Source organism: Diabrotica virgifera, chromosome 5 (assembly GCF_917563875.1).
Source record: "Diabrotica virgifera virgifera chromosome 5, PGI_DIABVI_V3a".
Lineage (NCBI taxonomy): Eukaryota > Metazoa > Arthropoda > Insecta > Coleoptera > Chrysomelidae > Diabrotica > Diabrotica virgifera.
Genome location: NC_065447.1, coordinates 203,507,295 through 203,527,290, shown reverse-complemented (window position 1 = coordinate 203,527,290; position 19,996 = coordinate 203,507,295). Strand labels below are relative to the sequence as shown.

The following is a 19,996-nucleotide window of genomic DNA, read 5'->3' as shown; positions in this document are numbered from 1 at the left end:
TATTGGTCTGACGTCACGGACCACAACCGGGCTATGAGTCAAGCCCGGTTTAACGCGATTAGAGTATTACGGGAATTGTATATATTTTAATCGTATTTAATTCGAAATTACTAGATATTATTTTTATATTCTTCCATAATTTTACAATCAGTTTATTTAGTTTCAAAGTGAAATTTATAAATCTTTAGAAATTGGTACCTTCTAAAGTGCTTAAAACGCATAAGTAGATACTATTACTCACGAGGGTTTTTCAAAAGAAAGCGATTAGGCTATTCTGGGGATTGTATAGTACATTTTAATCGTCTTTAATTGAAATGCTAAGGGTAAGTTTAATTTAACTGGACCAACTTGGGGATTAAAAATACAAAATCTTAAATATTTACTAATTAATGTAACAGATTTTGCAAATATTCTCAAAGCATCTCTTTCGCTTATGCCGAAATCATCTCCAAGAGACATAAATGTGTGTCCTGTTCTTTTAGTTAAAAATAGATGCATTGTTTGTGTTTTACAATATATTTCTATTAATTGAAACGTACACAATATGGCTTCTGTATTGTAACTACATCACTGTAGACTTCAGAGACAACATTTTAAATTGTTTTGCTTCCTTTTTTTTCGCATCTTCATCACAAGAACAATCACTTTCATTTTACCAATAGTCATCACTACCATTATATTCACTATTATCTTCAAATACAGAATCAGAAATTCAAATACGTCCTGATTCACTTTTTGGATCTTCAAATAATGTTTGCAAGTCTTTTATAGGTGAAGTTCATGCATCCTTATTATGTATTTTCAATGGCGACAACCCGACTGTAACACTCCTTTGAAATTTACACTGAATCTTTATCTAGAACAGAGTTAGATGTGGAAGCTGCATCTTCAAGAAGCTGACGTTTAACTCTTTTAAGGGCTGCTTCCCTCATGGGCTCAGAAAAAGTTCGTTTTCTGTCTGGTTAACAATCAAATAAATGCGGGACAACACCTGACTTAATAATTTTGGGACCACCCATAATATTGAATTTATATAGTTATCCATGTCTTGTTCCAGCTGCAACAAATAGACAAGTTTAAGTAGGCACATTTCATGAAACGACACCTACCTAATATTTTTTCTTGAAATAGAAAATGTCTTATTAGTATTAGGTACCTAATTAGTTAAATACTCACATCGAAATGATCCTCACAGACATAAAGACCTTTGCTACTTTGTGAAATATCCTTTTTATCTCGCCTGCATGCCTTTAGCCATTTCAATCGACGTTTTTGGTTCTACTGATGAAGTAAAAAAATATTTGTTGGATGTTCTGGCAGTTGTGCTTTGGCATTCCGGCACTATATAGTTCTTATGTTGCGCAGATTTGTTTTCCATTTTGATAAAGTATATTATACACTAAATACAATAATATAGACACCGAGCAAACAAGACAGTTATTCGACACGAACAACTAGCAATGGCAAAATGCATTCAATGTAATAGCTCACCGAACGAGCGAACGAGAACACTGTGGTTGGTGACGTCAGACCCCAGCTCGCGCTCTTGAAGTTGTTTGAAACGGAAATTTTGGGCGCGGAACTATTATCAGTTGTTGTACGTACATACACTATTCATTGTTAAGATGTAATATTTTAAATATAACATTTTTAAAAATTAATTCACAATTTTATGCAAAAATATTTTTATGTGCAAGTTCCCTATTTGGCGCAAGAAAGAGATCTGGTCTTGGAAAAAAAAGTCGGAAGCCATACTGGTAATTACCTAATATTTCTTCTGCGCACAGAATTAATTTTTACAGTAGAATAATCGACATAGCTTTGTTGGTTGTATGAATTAATGATATTTCTCTACAGTTCTTACATAAATGTTGTACCTCCCTTTTTGTGGACGGGTACTATGTGGTTTTCCCGCCAATCTATCGGCATTTCTTCTCTTTACCACATTTCATTTATAAGGTGATGTATTTGTACATGAAATTGTTCTCCCTCTTTCTTAATCAATTCCGCATGAATGCCATCTGGGCCGGGAGCTTTGTTATTTATTAGTACCAATAGTGCTACCTTTACTTCCTCGGGCACTTTTAACGCTATTTCGGGTTCTGCTGATCCCTATCTAATCTTGCACTGTACTTAAAGTCAGAATCCAGAATGTTGTAATTGTAATTCTTAACTCATCTTCTCTCCGGAGGATCACAGAACAGCATCCAACACATTCTTCTAGTGTCTATCCGTTATCGAATGTTGGCAAACATTCTGGGAATAATTTTATTTGTTGCTTCTCTGGATATGCAAATATGAACAAAGGAAAGCTGAGCATGTGTGTTGGACGTTGCAAACCAGGATCTTAGGTTTTTTAAACAGGATGTTCGTCTTGTGCCAACTTCTCTCTTACTCGGGTAAGTTGTTGACACTCGTTCTACCATTTTATCATTCTAGGTCATACTTCTTAATAATTTCGGCTACTTTGTTCATTAAAAGGTGTAAAGCGCCCAACAAAAAATTATTTTATATTATAATTCAATCTATTCCATTTATTTATTATGTGTGCAGCTATAGTCCGTACATTGTTTGTAAATAAATGCTTTAAAATGCTCTAATACAAAATTGTTACTTCAACACATCAAAAAAGATCCTTAGATACCTACGAGCAAAGATTATGTTACATAGGTTAGGTTAGGTAAAAGGTGTTACTTGGTGTTTGTAGGTTATTAATAAAAAGCAAGTGATATTAATTGTGGTGATGACATGTTAACAGTGACTAGTGAGGTGTGTTTTTTGGAATTAGAATAATGAGCTTACCAGATTTTCCTTTATTCTTTGCAGCAATATAGGCAATATAAGCTGGTGAACTATGATAGGTTTTTAACGTTTTTTCGTATTCAATCTAAAAAAATTAGTCTATTAGGTTTACTGTTGCAACAATAAATGCCTAATTATAATAATAAAACTATTTATTCTCCTTACATCCAGCCAAGAGGAGGAGATACTTCAGCGATTTATAGATATTGGACCGGAATACCATGGACACGTCACAAACAAAGAGGTTCTGAGAAAGATGAATAAAGAAATGGAAATCTTAAATACAATCAAAACAAGATAATTGGAATATCTCGGACAAATCGATGGGTTTTTGACAAAACATCGTAACCGACAAAACGCACATTTTGCAGGAGACGACTTTTTCTTCTACCGACTTTTTGGTTAACATAATTAAAATTTTGAAACTATGATAAATTAGTACATAAAAAAAATATTAATTTAAGAAAAAAAACTGTAACAACATTATTTTATTAAATTATGTAACATACGATACTTTCTTAGACCTTGTCTGTGTAAATTTTAGTTACAGCTTGTCGAAAACATACGATAGTTTCAAGGTATCAATCTATAAATGAATATTCATAAATAACGTAAGTATCTTAACAGAAAAAATATTATTAATAATAAAAATCGACAAAGAAAAATAAAATTTAATACGTATATTAATCTGTGACACTGTACTAAATGATGTTCTATTCAAAAAAATCTCAAAAATTTAATTCAAATGATACGACGTCCCAAAAAATGTAATTTTTGAAAACTTCGTAGTTTTACAGAATTACTACCACTTTAATAGGGTATTAGTCAAGTTTGAACAGATATTATAATTTTATAGGTGATTTTTAAAGCTTAAGATGTAATCTTTAAAATGTACTAAACTATTTTGCTTTAGACATGAAATAAACAACTTCTTTTTGAGAAGATTAAGAAAGATGAAAAAAATGTAATACAATAACCCAAAAATACCAGTTAAAAAAATGTCTGTACAAAGTCATCAAAACCTTTTTCTGTACAACTTACCTAAAATACATTTAATAACAAGCTTAAAAATTATAAATGTATTTTTTTAAGCTCTTATACAGTATGCCTGCGTAACTTGGAACCTATTGATAACTTTTTATTACGAGTTTAAAAAAAACTATCAGATATTAAATTTTATTAATTTCATATGAGGTATGTCAAAAAATATGAATCTTGTTCAAGAGTAAAATAGCTTTATAAATATCGAAAATTGTTAATAAAAAAAGTTTTTTTATTTATTAGCTAATGCCTCGACAACTAATGGCCATTGGCATGGTAGGTACTGTGAATTTTTGCAGTTACCTAGTGTCATGTGTAGTGTGTGTGTTGAGTAAGTGTCTTGTTACTTTGCAAAGTCGATGTCATTGTCTTTGCAAAGAGACGCTAATTGTATCCGAACGTCTGCGGTCCCTCCGGTGAGTACCGATCCCACAAGGACAGAAACTATTTTCATCCATTAATTTATAATAAACGAAAAATCTCTGACTCTGGTGAGATTCGAACTCACGACCATTCGGACCTTTCAATCCAAAGGTAGGCGCTCTTACAATAAAAAAAAGTTGTTTGAAATTAAAAACTATGTTTCAATATTCGTTGTATATTGACTCCCCTACATTTGCTTCAGGTTTCAGTGAACTTACTATAAGTTGATATATTTTTATTGCAAATATAATACTTAATTATGATATTTGCACAAAAACAACTAAAAAGCATAAGTTATATCATTATCAAACTAGTAAATTAGACTTAAAATTCTATTAAAAAAAATAAACCATAAAAACAAGTATTAAAAACTTACCGCATCTATTGAATAAGCGGATTTATCAAAACTACCACTATTTCCTTTTAAATTGTTCTAGCGAAATAAAATTTGCACTGAGTTCTAACACATTTAAGATAACACTGAGTAATCCTAACGGTCATTTTGGTCACTTAATCTTATCGTAAGCGGCAAGATACGCAAACGTAACCGACAAGATTTATGGCGCTTACTATCATCTGTCGGTACTACCTTGCCGTTTACGATACCAAAGGCACAAAATGAGCTTCAAATGCGGTGGTTACGATAAAAATTAAATTCAATTTTAGATACTTAGGACGTTAATATGAGAAAAATTATTTTGAATTAGCTGTAAACTATCGTAAGGAACCATTTAAGATAAAAATCCCATTTTCGGAAAATTGATGTTTACGATGCTTTGTCAAAAACCCGTCGAAATATGGAGAGAGATACAACTTGCTCCAACTGATTATGCAGGGTAAGATTCAAGGAAAAGAAGCATAGGGAGACATAGAATATCATGACTGCGCAACCTGAGAGGATGGTACTGATGTAAATCAAATGAACTTTTCAGAGCAGCCGTCTCCAAAGTCCGAATAGCTATGATGATTGCTGAACTCCCTTGCGGAGATGGCACTTGAAGAAGAAGAAGTATGAAGGTATGCCAAACAAAAAATTTAAGCATGGATGTAAAACTAATAACTTAAAAGCCAGAAAAGACCAAGGTCAATAATTATTAAAGTTTACCTTTTCTTGTTCATATTCTTCATGGAACTCATTCTTGCCATCTTCAGGAAGATCCCTCCACATTTGTCCAATAATTTTTCCTATTTCCCACAGTTTCAGGTCCGAATGTTGAGCCTTCACTGCATCCCATACCTTACGACTGTACCGCATGTATGGCATTAGCGGTTTTTCTGGCGCTTTCGGCGGTTTGGGTGTCTTGGACTCATTTTTCTGAAAAAATAAATCAACGTGGAATGAAGTAAACACTTCTGTTGTATGTAGGCATATGAATTTATTAAAAATTCTTAAAATTTATCCACAAGGGAGTGGAAGTACAAAACATTTTCGGTCAAACTGACCATCATCAGTGTAAACGTCCAGTGTACAAGTAATTGTAACTAGCAACTTCAATAGGTGTAAAAACCTCTAAATTACATTATTGTTACATTCTATATTAAAAAGTAGTCGACATAAAGTCGATGTCTTAAGGTTTTTGAAGATCACATGTGAATGTATTTCATCCTTGCTCGAAAATTGCACAAGGTACTTGTGTTCTAGTGAGAGGTTAACGACCAACTAACTATTATAAATGTTTAATAATTTTTTTTTTAATTTGGCAAGTATGCATGAGGTAAAAATATTTTCTATTCCATTTTTTAAGCAAAAATCGTTGATCTTCATTTGGCTGTAACTATATATTCAGGGGTGGCCAAATTGTGGCTCGCGAGCCACATGTGGCTCTTTAAAGGATTATTTGTGGCTCTTAATAAATGTACCTGAATTACTTTTAAATTTTTATGTTTCAAAATGTCTTAATTTACTGACAACAAATAAAAGACTAAGTGTAACATCAGGAGTGTAACAAGGAGACCCTGTATCAACGTTGCTATTCAAATTTGACCTTAGAATATGTAATATGTAAAATATCATCTGAGCTGACAGGGGGATTTGCGAATCGAGGATCAAAACCATTGTTGGCCTTTGCTGATGATTTAGATGCAGTCGCTCATTTAAAAAAGAGACGTGATAGAGGTGTTTTCAGAACTCGAGGAAGAAACAGGTAGTCTGGGCCTTCAAATAAATGAAGAGAAGACGAAATACATGCTAGTAACCAAAAATCCAAGACCAAGAGTTAGGCAGAACATAACTATTAATGACCACAACTTCGAAGTATTAAAAGAGTTTAAATATCTAGGCGCGGTAATCACAGATGTCAAACACAGATAAAAAGAGGTATCAGCAAGGATAGCTACGTGGAATAGATAGAGCATTATACATACTCCCTCTTATCATTATTAAGATGCTAAAAAGACGGTCTAAATTAAGATTGTAAATGTCAATTATTCCCATTATTACATATGGAAGTGAAACATGGACTCTACATTAGCGGGAAATAAAGATGCTGCTGGTTTTTGAAAAGAACGTTCTCAGAATGATATTTAGCCTTCAAAGATATGAATCGACAGAAGAGTGGGGAAGGTGCCGCAAAGCTGAATTGGTGATTGTATGGTAGGTACTGAAAACATCGTCAGGCATATGAAAGCTAACCGGATAAGATGGGCAGGTCATGTGGTAAGATTAGAGGAAGACAGAGTGTTAAAGACAGTGTTTTCTGATCGACCAGACGGTAGAAGAGAGAAAAATTTAATACCTTTTTTGCACTTTTTAAATAATTGTTTAATTGCGGCTCGCGAAAAATTTCAAATTTTGAAAAATGGCTCGGACTACCAAGGACCTTGGCCACCCCTATATATAATGAAATATATGCACAGTAACAACTCAGAACTCTGGCACGTATCCATTACGTTGGTGCTCCGTGTAACTGCTCCAATGGATACGGCATTCGATCTTCTAGATATAAACCGCCACCGACTGGATCGCCGAGGGTGAACGCCGCTCCGGGAGCACCAACGTATCCACTATGTGGAGCAGTTACACGGAGCACCAACGTAATGGATACGTGCCTTTATATTATGACCCCAAAAATTGGGTAAACTAGCTTTACCCGGATACTTTGCGTATTATCCAATATGGCTGGATAAAAGGCAAAGGAGATTGATAACTCTTGATTTATACGGGTATTTCTAGATCTATCCAAAGTCAAATGGATAAAGCAATGCATTTTAAACATTGGTACAAATAACACTACTTACATTTAAATTGTATTTGCTTTCTTTTCTTCATCTAACAATAAAACACTGAAAACGTTTGTTTTCTATACTTCCACAAAATTTATTATAACTATGTGACTACAGCTGTTTCGACAGAGTGCCTTTCTCAAGTGATTTAGCTTACTATGGGTTTGCCTTTTTAAACTCTTTAACTGAAGAGGTTGAGGAGTGGGAAGCTGTTTGTCTCGAGTTGGTCATTCAGAATTATAGCTGTATTTTTTTTTAAATTTATTAATTTCCATAGATTCTAATAAAGATAGCTTAAGGCCTTTATTTTGAGTGTGTAGAATTTGAAACTCCTCATTAAAAGAATGATTATGATCTAGAAGGTGAAGTGCGTATGTAGAAGTGTCTGTTTTTCTATTGTTGAAAGCCCTTTTGTGTTCTGCTATGCGTTTGTCAAAGGTTCTGCCAGTTTGACCGATGTAAGTTTTCGGACAGTCACCACAAGTTAGTTTGTTGACACCACTCTGTAGTTGTTTTCTCTTTCGATTCTTATTGTTCTTAATATATTTGCTTAAGTTGTTGTTAGTTCTGAAAGCTGGTGTTATTCCTTTCTTTTTATGTATTTGGCTATTTTTGTTGTTATCTTGCCAGTACATGTGATAGAGCAGAAAGTACTGGGTTCTTTCTGTGGTGGTGGATAGACTAATTTCAGGGCTTTCTTATGGAGTTTTTGGAGGCCCTGAAATTAGTCTATCCACCACCACAGAAAGAACCCAGTACCTTCTGCTCTCTCACATATACTGGCAAGATAACAACAAAAATAGCCAGATACATAAAAAAGAAAGGAATAACACCAGTTTTCAGAACTAACAACAACTTAAGCAAATATATTAAGAACAATAAGAGCCGAAAGAGAAAACAACTACAGAGTGGTGTCTACAAACTAACTTGTGGTGACTGTCCGAAAACTTACATCGGTCAAACTTTTGACAAACGGATAGCAGAACACAAAAGGGCTTTCAACAATAGAAAAACAGACACTTCTACATACGCACTTCACCTTCTAGATCATAATCATTCTTTTAATGAAGAGGCCAATGAAGGGATCAAATTCTACACACTCAAAATAAAGGCCTTAAGCTATCTTTATTCGAATCAATGGAAATTAATAAATTAAAAAATACAGATATAATTCTGAATGACCAACTCGAGACAAACAGCTCCCCACTCCTCAACCTCTTCAGTTAAAGACTTTAAAAATGCAAACCCATAGTAAACTAAATCACTTGAGAAAGACACTCTGCCAAAACAGCTGTAGACACATAGTTATAATAAATTTTGTGGAAGTATAGAAAACATAAGTTTTCAGTGTTTTATTGTTAGATAAAATGAACTTCCATCAAGTAACGGTCGAATCCATCCTATATGGACAATCGGTGCTGTTTTTGTAACAATATAGGTTCCGGTACTCAATGTTCCGGGGGGTCTGGGGAGTGTTCATACGGGGGGCCCACTTCCGGGAAAACTTTTTAAATTTAGCCTCAATAAGGGCGTTTTAAAGCTGTTTGGGAGCAAGGCAAAAATTCAAAAATTTGTCTATAATTTTTTTGTTTTTTTTTTTATTTTTTGTTCCAAGAGGTACCGGTACGGCGTACCGGCGCGTATCGTCACAAAAACAGCACTGTGGACAATTATTAATGAAACACCCTGTATAAGTAAAAATGATATTAACAAATACAACAAAAAAAGTGACAAAATTGCGATAAAACTTACAGCAGTATTTTTTCCGATTTTTTGGGGCACAAATCCAGGATGTCCATTAGTTGAAGCAACAAATGGATTTGTCTCTTTCTAAAAATAAAACCAACAGTAAATTTTCAAGTTTCTATCTTCTTCTGTCTAACTTACCGCTGTAGTCGAACTAGCTCCTCCTGAAGCCCTTAATCTCTCTATAAAAGAAGTCAATTAGATTGAAATAAGATTTTGGTGGAACTGTACATATATGTGCAAATGAAAAACGGGCTTGGTGATGATAAACGAGTTTACGACAATTAAAAATTATATTAGTTCAAGAGGGGAAAATAATTACAAAAACATTGAAGCGATAAAATTACTGAGGTAATAAAATTTAGAGTATTCCAACAAGTACTAAAAGGTATGCTCTTAACGTTCATCCTAAATCATGCACAAAAATAAACCACATTAAATCTTTTAACGAACTTACCAGATTCTGAAATACTCTACAGCAAAAATATACTTAAGTACTGACTAAAATTTATCTGAGTTCGTATAATTTAATCAAAACTGAAAACATTTACAAAATTATGAATAAAACATAATAAAAGTCAGTACTAAATAATTATCTTTCTCGAGGTATTTTATATTAGTACAACTATAATGTAGTATGCAGCCAAGGCTTTTGATATATAGCCCAGTAAATGACCGTTTTGGAGTTTAATTTTCAGGGGCAACTCCGAATTGCATGAAAATTTGGATTTAGGTTCTACTTACCCTCCACTTCCAAGTTGAATTTGTACCGTTGGTTGTTTTTACTTGGGGGGTGATAGTCACCCTTTCTCGGAGGTGAAAAAACGCTTGTTTAAAATAAGCCCGGAAATGGATAAATTTACTGATTATAAACAACTTTCGTTCTATAGAGTTTTTTACGTAAGTCAATACTTTTTGAGTTATTTGCGATTGAAAATGTTTATTTTTCGACAAAAAAACTACGTTTTCAGACGGTTTTTCGCAAATAACTCAAAAAGTAAATATTTTATCGAAAAAAATATTCTTGGCAAAAGTGTAGCTTATAAAAAAACGAATAAAATGGTGTATCAGTAAAGTCTATAAACCGAGTAAAAGCAAAGTTGTAGCTCATGAAAAATACGCTCTTATTCGTCTAATTCCAAATCGAATATTTCAACGTGAAATTACCGAAAAATTAAGCAATTTTCTGGAAAAACTTATTAACATTTTTTGAAGCGTTTAAAAAAAGCTTTATTTTTATTTTTTACAAGAGTCTCTAGCATCAAAAATAAAAGAGTTACGCTAAAAAAAAGTTGGCCATTTTCTTTGGTAAAAAAATCGTGAAAATCTCCCTGTATTTAGCACCCTATATAAAATTAATCGTTACCAAAAATCGTTTAACTATAAAACCAAAAAAATTTGGTTTTGCAGTAAAAACAAATTTTTCTAAAAATTTTGGAAAAATATCGTTTTTTCAAAATAACTAAAAAAGTAGGTATTATGAAAAGAAAAATCTGAAAGAGTAAAAAATGTAGGTTTTGCTGTTATAAATAATATGCTTGTTTCATTTTATTTTTCTGCAAGACAAAAATTGGTTAAGACATGGCTGTTCAAACTTTGCATACACTCGTGATTAGTGACTCGTTCAAGCCCGTTTAACTATAACCCTTTCTTCAAAAATAAGCACTTTAAACCGGTGAAACTGAAAGATAATATAATAAAGAATGTGTGTGTACTATGTACGCACGTAAGAAGATATTCTTCTATTATATAATAGGTAATTTAAACGAAGTAAATATACTTAAAAGGTTATTTGTATTTTATTTAAAAATCAAACTAACTTTCTTATCTACCACTTTCAAAAAATTTTTATTAAAACAACCAAAAATAAAAAAAAATATGAACCGCCCGGGGGAATTGAACCCGCAACCTTCTAATCTCAGAGGTCCATGTCACCAGCCCCCCCTTTTTCAATTTGAGGGTCAAAAAAAAGCTCATTCGTTTGTATTGCGTTAGTACTGGATTGTATCACCCTTCATTCGTTTGTACTGCCCCCACCCTTTTAAATCTGCCTGGAGGGGCTGGTGACATGCCATCCCCCCCTTTTTCGATTTGAGGGTCAAAAAAAGGTTCATTCGTTTGTATTGCGTTAGTACTGGATTGTATCACCCTTCATTCGTTTGTACTGCCCCCACCCTTTTAAATCTGCCTGGAGGGGCTGGTGACATGCCATCCCCCCTTTTTCGATCTGAAGGTCCGGGATGGGTATGTTCGTTTGTACTGCGTTAGTATCGGATTGTATCGTCCTTATTTTGTTTGTACTGCCCCCACCCGTCTAGATTGGCCTGGGGGGGCCAGTGACATGCTACCCTCTACTCTGCACTTTTTGCCTTCTGAAAGTCGAAAATAGGCTATTTCGTTTGTACTGCGTTAGTACTGGATTGTATCACCCTTCATTCGTTTGTACTGCCCCCACCCTTTTAAATCTGCCTGGAGGGGCTGGTGACATGCCATCCCCCCTTTTTCGATTTGAGGGTCAAAAAAAGGTTCATTCGTTTGTATTGCGTTAGTACTGGATTGTATCACCCTTCATTCGTTTGTACTGCCCCCACCCTTTTAAATCTGCCTGGAGGGGCTGGTGACATGCCACCCCCCCCTTTTTCGATCTGAAGGTCCGGGATGGGTATGTTCGTTTGTACTGCGTTAGTATCGGATTGTATCGTCCTTATTTTGTTAGTACTGCCCCCACCCGTCTAGATTGGCCTGGGGGGGCCAGTGACATGCTACCCTCTACTCTGCACTTTTTGCCTTCTGAAAGTCGAAAATAGGCTATTTCGTTTGTACTGCGTTAGTACTGGATTGTATCATCCTTCATTCTTTTGTACTGCCTCCACCCTTTTAAATCTGCCTGGAGGGGCTGGTGACATGCCATCCCCACCTTTTTTAATATGGGGGTCCGGAATGGGTATGTTTGTTTGTACTACGTTAGTATCGGATTGTATCGCCCTTATTTTGTTTGTACTGCCCCCACCCGTCTAGATTGGCCTGGGGGGGCAGTGACATGCTACCCCTCTAATCTGCACTTTTTGCCATCTGACGTCGAAAGTAGGCTATTTCGTTTGTACTGCGTTAGTACTGGATTGTATCACCCTTCATCCATTTGTACTGCCCCACCCTTTTAAATCTGACTGGAGGGGGATGCCTTTTTTCGATCACGGGGTCCGGGATGGGTATCTTCGTTTGTGCTGCGTTAGTATCGGATTGTATTGCCCTTATTTTGTTTGTACCGCCCCGACCCGTCTAGATTGGCCTGGGGGGGCCAGCGACATGCTACCTTCTACTCTGCACTCTTTGCCTTCTGAACGTCGAAAATAGGCTATTTCGTTTGTACTGCGTTAGTACTGGATTGTATCACTCTTCATTCGTTTGTACTGCCTCCACCCTTTTAAATCTGTCTGGAGGGGTTGGTGACATGCCATCCCCCCTTTTTCGATATGGTGGTCCGGGATTGGTATGTTCGTTTGTACTGCATTAGTATCGGATTGTATCGCCCCTATTTTGTTTGTACCGCCCCCACCCGTCTAGATTGGCCTGGGGGGCCAGTGACATGCTACCCTTCTACATTTAAAACAGGGGAGGATTAATGCTAGGAGTAAGGACACAAAATTAGCCAAAACTATTATAGTAACACCGCGGGTGTAAAATTTGGTAAATTCGTCAAAAATGTAACGAATTACATTTTGAAACTGAAAAACAGGCTTGCAAGCCACTCTCCATGAAGAATGGAAAATTACACCCTCAGATGGATCTCGGAGTAGTTCTACGCTACCGATTTGAAAAATGGTACATGTATTTGTTGGAGATATTTTGAACACCATTTTCGATCAGAAATCAGAGGAGCGACCTTGCCTTTTCCTCCCAGGAAGAAATTTATCCATCCCCTAAATAAATTTTACAGTTTTACACGCTATCGATATGAAAATGAAAGATCTCATGCGGCGCATTCCGAAATGCACTCTTCGTTGTACAATTTCAACCTCTCTGTTGAAAACTTTTCAATCGTTTTTAAAACCATTCATTTTGGAACAAAGTCGTAGGGAAATAAAATAAAGATAATTGAATTTTTTATGATATACGACTATAAAATACACTTAATAGGTTTTGCATAATAATTTTGCAATCTAAATGTTTTTAAAAAAGTTAAAAATTTTTATAAACTTTCTGAACAAAAAGTAGACCATTATTTAGAAGTTTGCTCATTTTTTTGCATATAAAGATACGCCCTACCTATCTAATACACTTTACAGAACTTAAGTTGGTTTATTTAATCGGCCTCAGTAATGTTTTAAAGTTATACACAATTTTTTGGCTTATAAACAAATACAGTGAGGACGTTTGAGTTAATAAATACGAATAAATTCATTTTTCTGTTATTTATCAAATAAACATTTTTTTCTGTTTTAGGACAACAGTAAAATGTATCTCGAATTAACTAAATTAAATACTTTCTTCTGTTTGTCTCAATTAATTAAAAAAAAAATTGGGCACCCTGTATAAATAATTATGTAATAAATAGAGAATTGAATAATGTTTCAAATAAGCTAGCACACGACCCACATTTTCGTTAAAAAAAATCATAGATTACGTCATCACACCCAGATGGATGACGTTAGTAGTATGATAGATATCCCAAAAATTATAATTTAAATATAAAAATCGACCTGTTTAGGGATTTATCTCCAGAGTTGCCCATTCTCGAGAAAATGAATTTATTCCAACTCAAACGTCCTCACTATATTTGTTTATAAGCAAAAAAATTGTTTATATCCTTAAAACAGTGCTGAGGCCGCTTAAATAATCCGATTTTAATTTTGTAAAGTGTATTGGATTGGTAAAGTACCTCTCGATATGTAAAAAAATTAGCAAACTTCTAACAGGTCTACTTTTTGTTCAGAAAGTTTTTAAAAAATTTGAACTTTTCTAAAAAAATTTAGATTGCAAAATTATTATGCAAAATCTATTATGTCGATTTTAATAAAATTTGGTGGACGGATTGAGTATGTTGTAAGAACTTTCTAAGTAAAATACGAAGGTTCTAAGTGCAACCAAAGTGGTTGAAAAACATTGAATAAAAAGAGGCTTATTTTGCCCTCTTATTTTGTATTTATTGCTATTTTGCAGAAAGGATAATCATTTAAGATATTTTATAGCAGTCGTGTCGTATATCATACAAAATTCAATTATCTTTATTTTATTTCCCTATGACTTTGTTCCAAAATGAATCGTTTTTAAGTTACAAGCAATGAAAGTTGAAAAAAATCGATGTTTTTCGAAATTTTTAAATATGTAAATTTTTTTAATAATGTTCCAAACATATTTGAGAAGGAGCGTAAGTCAATTTTAATTACTGAAGTTGTTACCTAATTTTATCTGCAAAAATCGGAATGCCACCTCTCACATCCACCTCAAAACAGATCCGCCCTGGTGTGGAAGCACGCCAAATAGAATTCTATTTTAGTGACGTCACGTTGCCAAGCAACCGTCGATTCTCCCATTAGGAAATTCTATTTTGTGACGTCAGCAAAATAGAATTCTATTTGGCGTGCTCCCACACCTGGTCTATACAGCGATAATTCCATAGTAGAAATCGAAAATTGCAATGTCATTGTTTATTTAATAGGTCAGTTTGGCATTTAATATACTTGCAAATATTTTTCTATAAAAATGTCTCGTTTTGGCACTGAATCTGTAGAGTCAATTAACACGTTGACGGACAGTGCGTCAAATGTATAAGCAAGTTTTTGACACTATATTTATTTTACAAATAATGAAATACCTACAGAAATTCTGAATCTTATTGCAGTCATAAATGAACAATACAAACCTTTCTAGAAAACAAATTGCCAGAACATAGCAGCTGCAATTATTGTTATCTGGTCTCTGACATTAGATGGTAAGAAAGATATTGATTGTGGGAACTTTTCATTTAATGTTCCAAATACATACTTTTAATAATTTTCGATTCCAATGAATTCTGCCGTATGTATGTTTCAGTTAATCAGTTATCCAGAGAGGTTGAAATTGTACAACGAAGAGTGCATTTCGGAATACGCCGCATAAGATCTTTGATAATCATATCGATAGCGTCTGAAACGGTAAAATTTATTGAGGGGATGGATAAATTTCTTCCTAGTAGGAAAAGACAAAATCTAGAAGTGTTCAAAATATCTCCAACAAATACATGTACCATTTTTCAAATCGCTACTACTCCGAGATCCATCTGAGGGGGTAAATTTCCATTCCCCATGGAGAGTGGCTTGTAAGCCTGTTTTTCAGTTTCAAAATTTAATTCGTTTCATTTTTGACGAATTTACCAAATTTTACACCCACGGTGTTACTATGTACAATGTTTGGCTGATTTTGTGTCCTTACTCCTAGCACTAATCCTTCTCTGTTTTAAATGTAGAAGGGTAGGGGTAGTACAAACAAAATAAGGGCGGTACAATCCAGTACTAACGCAGTACAAACGAAATAGCCTATTTTTGACATTCATATGGCAAAGAATGCATAGTAGAGGGGTAGCATGTCACTGGCCCCCCAGGCCAATCTAGACGGGTGGGGGCGGTACAAACAAAATAAGGGCGATACAATCCGATACTAACGTAGTACAAACGAACATACCCACCCCGGACCCCCACATCGAAAAAGGGGGGATGGCATGTCACCAGCCCCTCCAGGCAGATTTAAAAGGGTGGAGGCAGTACAAACGAATGAAGGGTGATACAATCCAGTACTAACGCAGTACAAACGAAATAGCCTATTTTCGACATTTAGAAGGCAAAAAGTGCAGAGTACAGGGTAGCATGTCACTGGCCCCCCCAGGCCAATCTAGACGGGTGGGGGCAGTACAAACAAAATAAGGGCGATACAATCCGATACTAACGCAGTACAAACGAACATACCCATCCCGGACCCCCAGATCGAAAAAGGGGGGATGGCATGTCACCAGCCCCTCCAGGCAGATTTAAAAGGGTGGGGGCAGTACAAACGAATGAAGGGTGATACAATCCAGTACTAACGCAATACAAACGAATGAACCTTTTTTTGACCCTCAAATCGAAAAAGGGGGGATGGCATGTCACCAGCCCCTCCAGGCAGATTTAAAAGGGTGGGGGCAGTACAAACGAATGAAGGGTGATACAATCCAGTACTAACGCAATACAAACGAATGAGCTTTTTTTTGACCCTCAAATCGAAAAAGGGGGGGCTGGTGACATGGACCTCAATCTCAGTGCTAACGCATTTCTAACTACTCCATCGAGACACTGGAAATAATTATGTAAATTTCTGATATAATTACACAACACGGCGACATATAGTGTAAAAATGTTATGCTTACATAATATTTTATTAATCCAAAAACACAAGAATTATAATAAACAATACATTTCTTAAAACCACTAATATCTTTTAATGACTTATTTGCACGGTTACAGATACATACATACCTATCTTGAAAGATTAGCAACATACTGTCAGAACTACATACTGTCAGTGTGCGCAGGCGCGCGGTAAATGTACAATTTTACCCTCAATCGATTCGTCGCTAAAGAAGAATATCTTCAAAAAATATATAAGTAAAGTAAATTGTTTGTAAAGCGGTAACGATTATCTTCATTTGGGGAGCTAAACACGGGGCGATTTTCATGTTTTTTTACAAAAAAGGGGGCCAACTTTATTTTGACCGTAATTCGCTTATTTTTAATGATAGAAACTTTTATAAACAATTAAAATAAAGATTTAAATGGGGGTTTCCCGAAAAGTGCTTAATTTTTTGGTTATTTCACGATGAAATGTTCGATTTGGAATTGGACGAATAAAAACGTATTTTTCATGAGCTACAAATTTGCTTTTGCTGGATCTATAAACTTCACGAGTACAAAACTCTTTTCGTTTTTTTGAGCTACATTTTTGCTTAAAATATTTTTTTCGATAAAATATTTATTTTTTGAGTTATTTGCGAAAAAGCGTCTGAAAACGTAGTTTGTCGAAAAATAAACTTTTTCAATCGCAAACTCGAAAAGTATTGACTTATATAAAAAACTATATAGAACGAAAGTTGCTTATAATCAGCCAATTTATCCATTTCCGGGCTTATCTTGAACGTATGTTTTTTCACCCCCGAGAAGGAGTGACTGTCACCCCCCCCCAAGTAAAAGCAACCAACGGCACAAATTCAACTTCAAATTGAAGGGGAAGTAGAACCTAAATCCAAATTTTCATGCAATTCGGAGTTGCCCCTGAAAATTACACGGTATCGCCATATTACCCGTTCATTTACTGGGCTAATAATATTTTTTAACTATTTATTAGTTTTAATACAGCGTAATTTTTGTTAAAAGGCTTTGTATAAAAAAATCCTAAATGACACTAAATACTTATACAGATTGAACAAGAAATTAAGTTTTCACCTTATAATTTTCGTGATTTTGCACAATGCGTATTGAAAGTATGTAATTATGTTTTTTTAATATTCAACTCTGATAAAAGATTGAAAATGTAGTGGGGAACTAATATATGTGCATCATCAGTATTGCCAAATATAAAGATGTCTAATTGTGATTGTACTTAAACTGTCTACTTTCAATGTAGAAATCAAAATATATGACTGAGCATAGGACATAGATGGTTAGGACACATTCAACGAAAAATGAACCTAATGACACTAAGTCATTGACTTTCACAAAGAAGAATGCAGCATTTGATATGTGATACTATCTACTCGAGATCATCTAGATAGAAAAGGCACCAATTTTTGTAGAAATAGCAGAGAACAAAAATTATCAGTGACGATTAAACAATAAAACCGAACTGGAAAAACTATTGTGATGGTCTGCTAATGGAGCAAATACAAACACACACTGCCCATATAGTAGCGAATTTGGAAATAACAGAAGAGCAGAACCAGAATAATGAATTAACATAACCACCCACAATACATCGAATAATGGATGCCATTGAAAAACCATTGTAGATTTTCGACAAGCCTATAACAACGTCATACATCGACATACGGTCCATCGACATATGGATCGGAGACATGGACCATCTCCAAGGCAGATGAAAACCTTCTGCTTATATTTGAACGAAGGATCCTGAGAGGCATATTCGGCGGCATCTGTGAAAATGGTATTTGGAGGAGGAGGTACAACTACGAGGTATACCACAGATATAAACATATATTATTTGGTGGTAAAGACGTAGTATCTGTTATAAGAATAGGAAGACTAAGATGGGCAGGACATGTAGTAAGAAACTGTTAAAATTAGCTCAATCCACTATGACTCATACAGAAGCACAAGTATGAGTCCCAATCCAACTGATAGGCCCCTTCAAGATAACTAAATGGCTAACACAGAGAGAGGAGCTGGCTCCTATTCTGTTTAACATGTGTTACCGGCCAAACCCGATTTCAGGACAAACAAGTTTGTCCTATCGCGCGTAGGCAAACTAGTTTGTCCTAGGCCAAACTAGTTTATCCTGATCTAAAGACGCACACTTCAGGCCAAACTAGTTTATCCTGAAGTGTATGTTTTTATATATCAGGATAAACTAGTTTAGCCTAGTCAAAACCAATTTAATCTAGTCGAAAGTAATTGATTACAGACTGGTTGCTGATTTAAACGTAAGTTTAGAAGACAGTATTAAGAGTTGTAAGACTTTTAAGTATTTAGAGTAAATGATAAACCGAGATGGCCGGAGCACAGGTGGCCGAAAAGATTACTGGTCTGGGACCCGCGGGAAGGAAGACGGAGACAAAGACCTGCTGTGAGATGGACAACTCACATAGGAAATGCTATGATAGATAGAGACCTCAGAGATGGCGACTGGGATAATAGAGTGCCATGGAAGACGAAAACGGCAAACTCATAATGGGAAAAAGCCAAGAAGAAGAAAGTAATTCAGCGAACTAGTACTGCTTAATATGAATAATAAATTGAATAAAATACTTTGTTCTTAAAAAAAATTTTCATTAAAATTATAATTATTCGTAACAAACAAACAATAATATTGAGTTATATTCGCGGTCAGACGGACAGACGGACAAACAGCCTAGGTCAAATTTCTCACCTTTAGTACCATCCTTGGATTATAAGCTTTCATTTGACACATCATTTGTCATTCTACCTGATATAATGACGGAGGAGTTGAGTTCACGGACAGACGGACAAACGGACCGACAGACGTACGTGGATAATTCAACGTTTTCACATTTTTTCAAAATTGGTGAAAACAATATTAATTCGTACTCGATTTTATTCGTAAGTGTATCTTTTATTTTAATTTTTGGAGAAAACCTCATGCTTTTATTGATTATTTTTTATATTATTTAATTATATAAGAATATATTGATTTATAGCATGTATCAATATCTTCATTCGATGTATCATATGATACAATATATCGATGTATAATTTTTTTGCCATCCCTGTTGGGACGTGATTTGGGAATTCCCCGCATGTAAAAGTCCTTACATGTTGGCTAAATTACTTTCGACTCGGTTAAATTGGTTTAGAGTAGTCCGTACTAGTTTATCCTGAAGTGTGAGTTTCATTATATCAGGATAAACTAGTTTGACCTAGGACAAACTACACTTGAGAGCAAAATAATCGACACACTTGCTGAATTGTACACGTTAGAAGTCTCGAATTTCCTAAACCTGTTGTCCGATTCGAGTAATTTTTTTAGTACGTTACAGCCTTATTATTTAAGAAAAGCCATG

The 19,996-nt window shown here is 34.9% G+C and overlaps 1 protein-coding gene across 5 annotated transcripts in view; it reads right to left on the bottom strand.

Moving 5' to 3' along the window:
- LOC114324189 (uncharacterized) overlaps positions 1 to 19,996 on the bottom strand; it is a 70,816-nt gene that overhangs the window by 39,460 nt on the left and 11,360 nt on the right. For all 5 annotated transcript variants that reach the window (XM_028271945.2, XM_028271947.2, XM_028271948.2 and 2 more), the window contains 4 exons: positions 9,376 to 9,416; positions 9,241 to 9,318; positions 5,372 to 5,581; positions 2,803 to 2,887 (listed from right to left, as the gene is read on the bottom strand). In XM_028271945.2, coding sequence (XP_028127746.1) covers positions 2,803 to 2,887; positions 5,372 to 5,581; positions 9,241 to 9,318; positions 9,376 to 9,416 — 414 coding nt within the window. The remainder of the gene's footprint in view (positions 1 to 2,802; positions 2,888 to 5,371; positions 5,582 to 9,240; positions 9,319 to 9,375; positions 9,417 to 19,996) is intronic.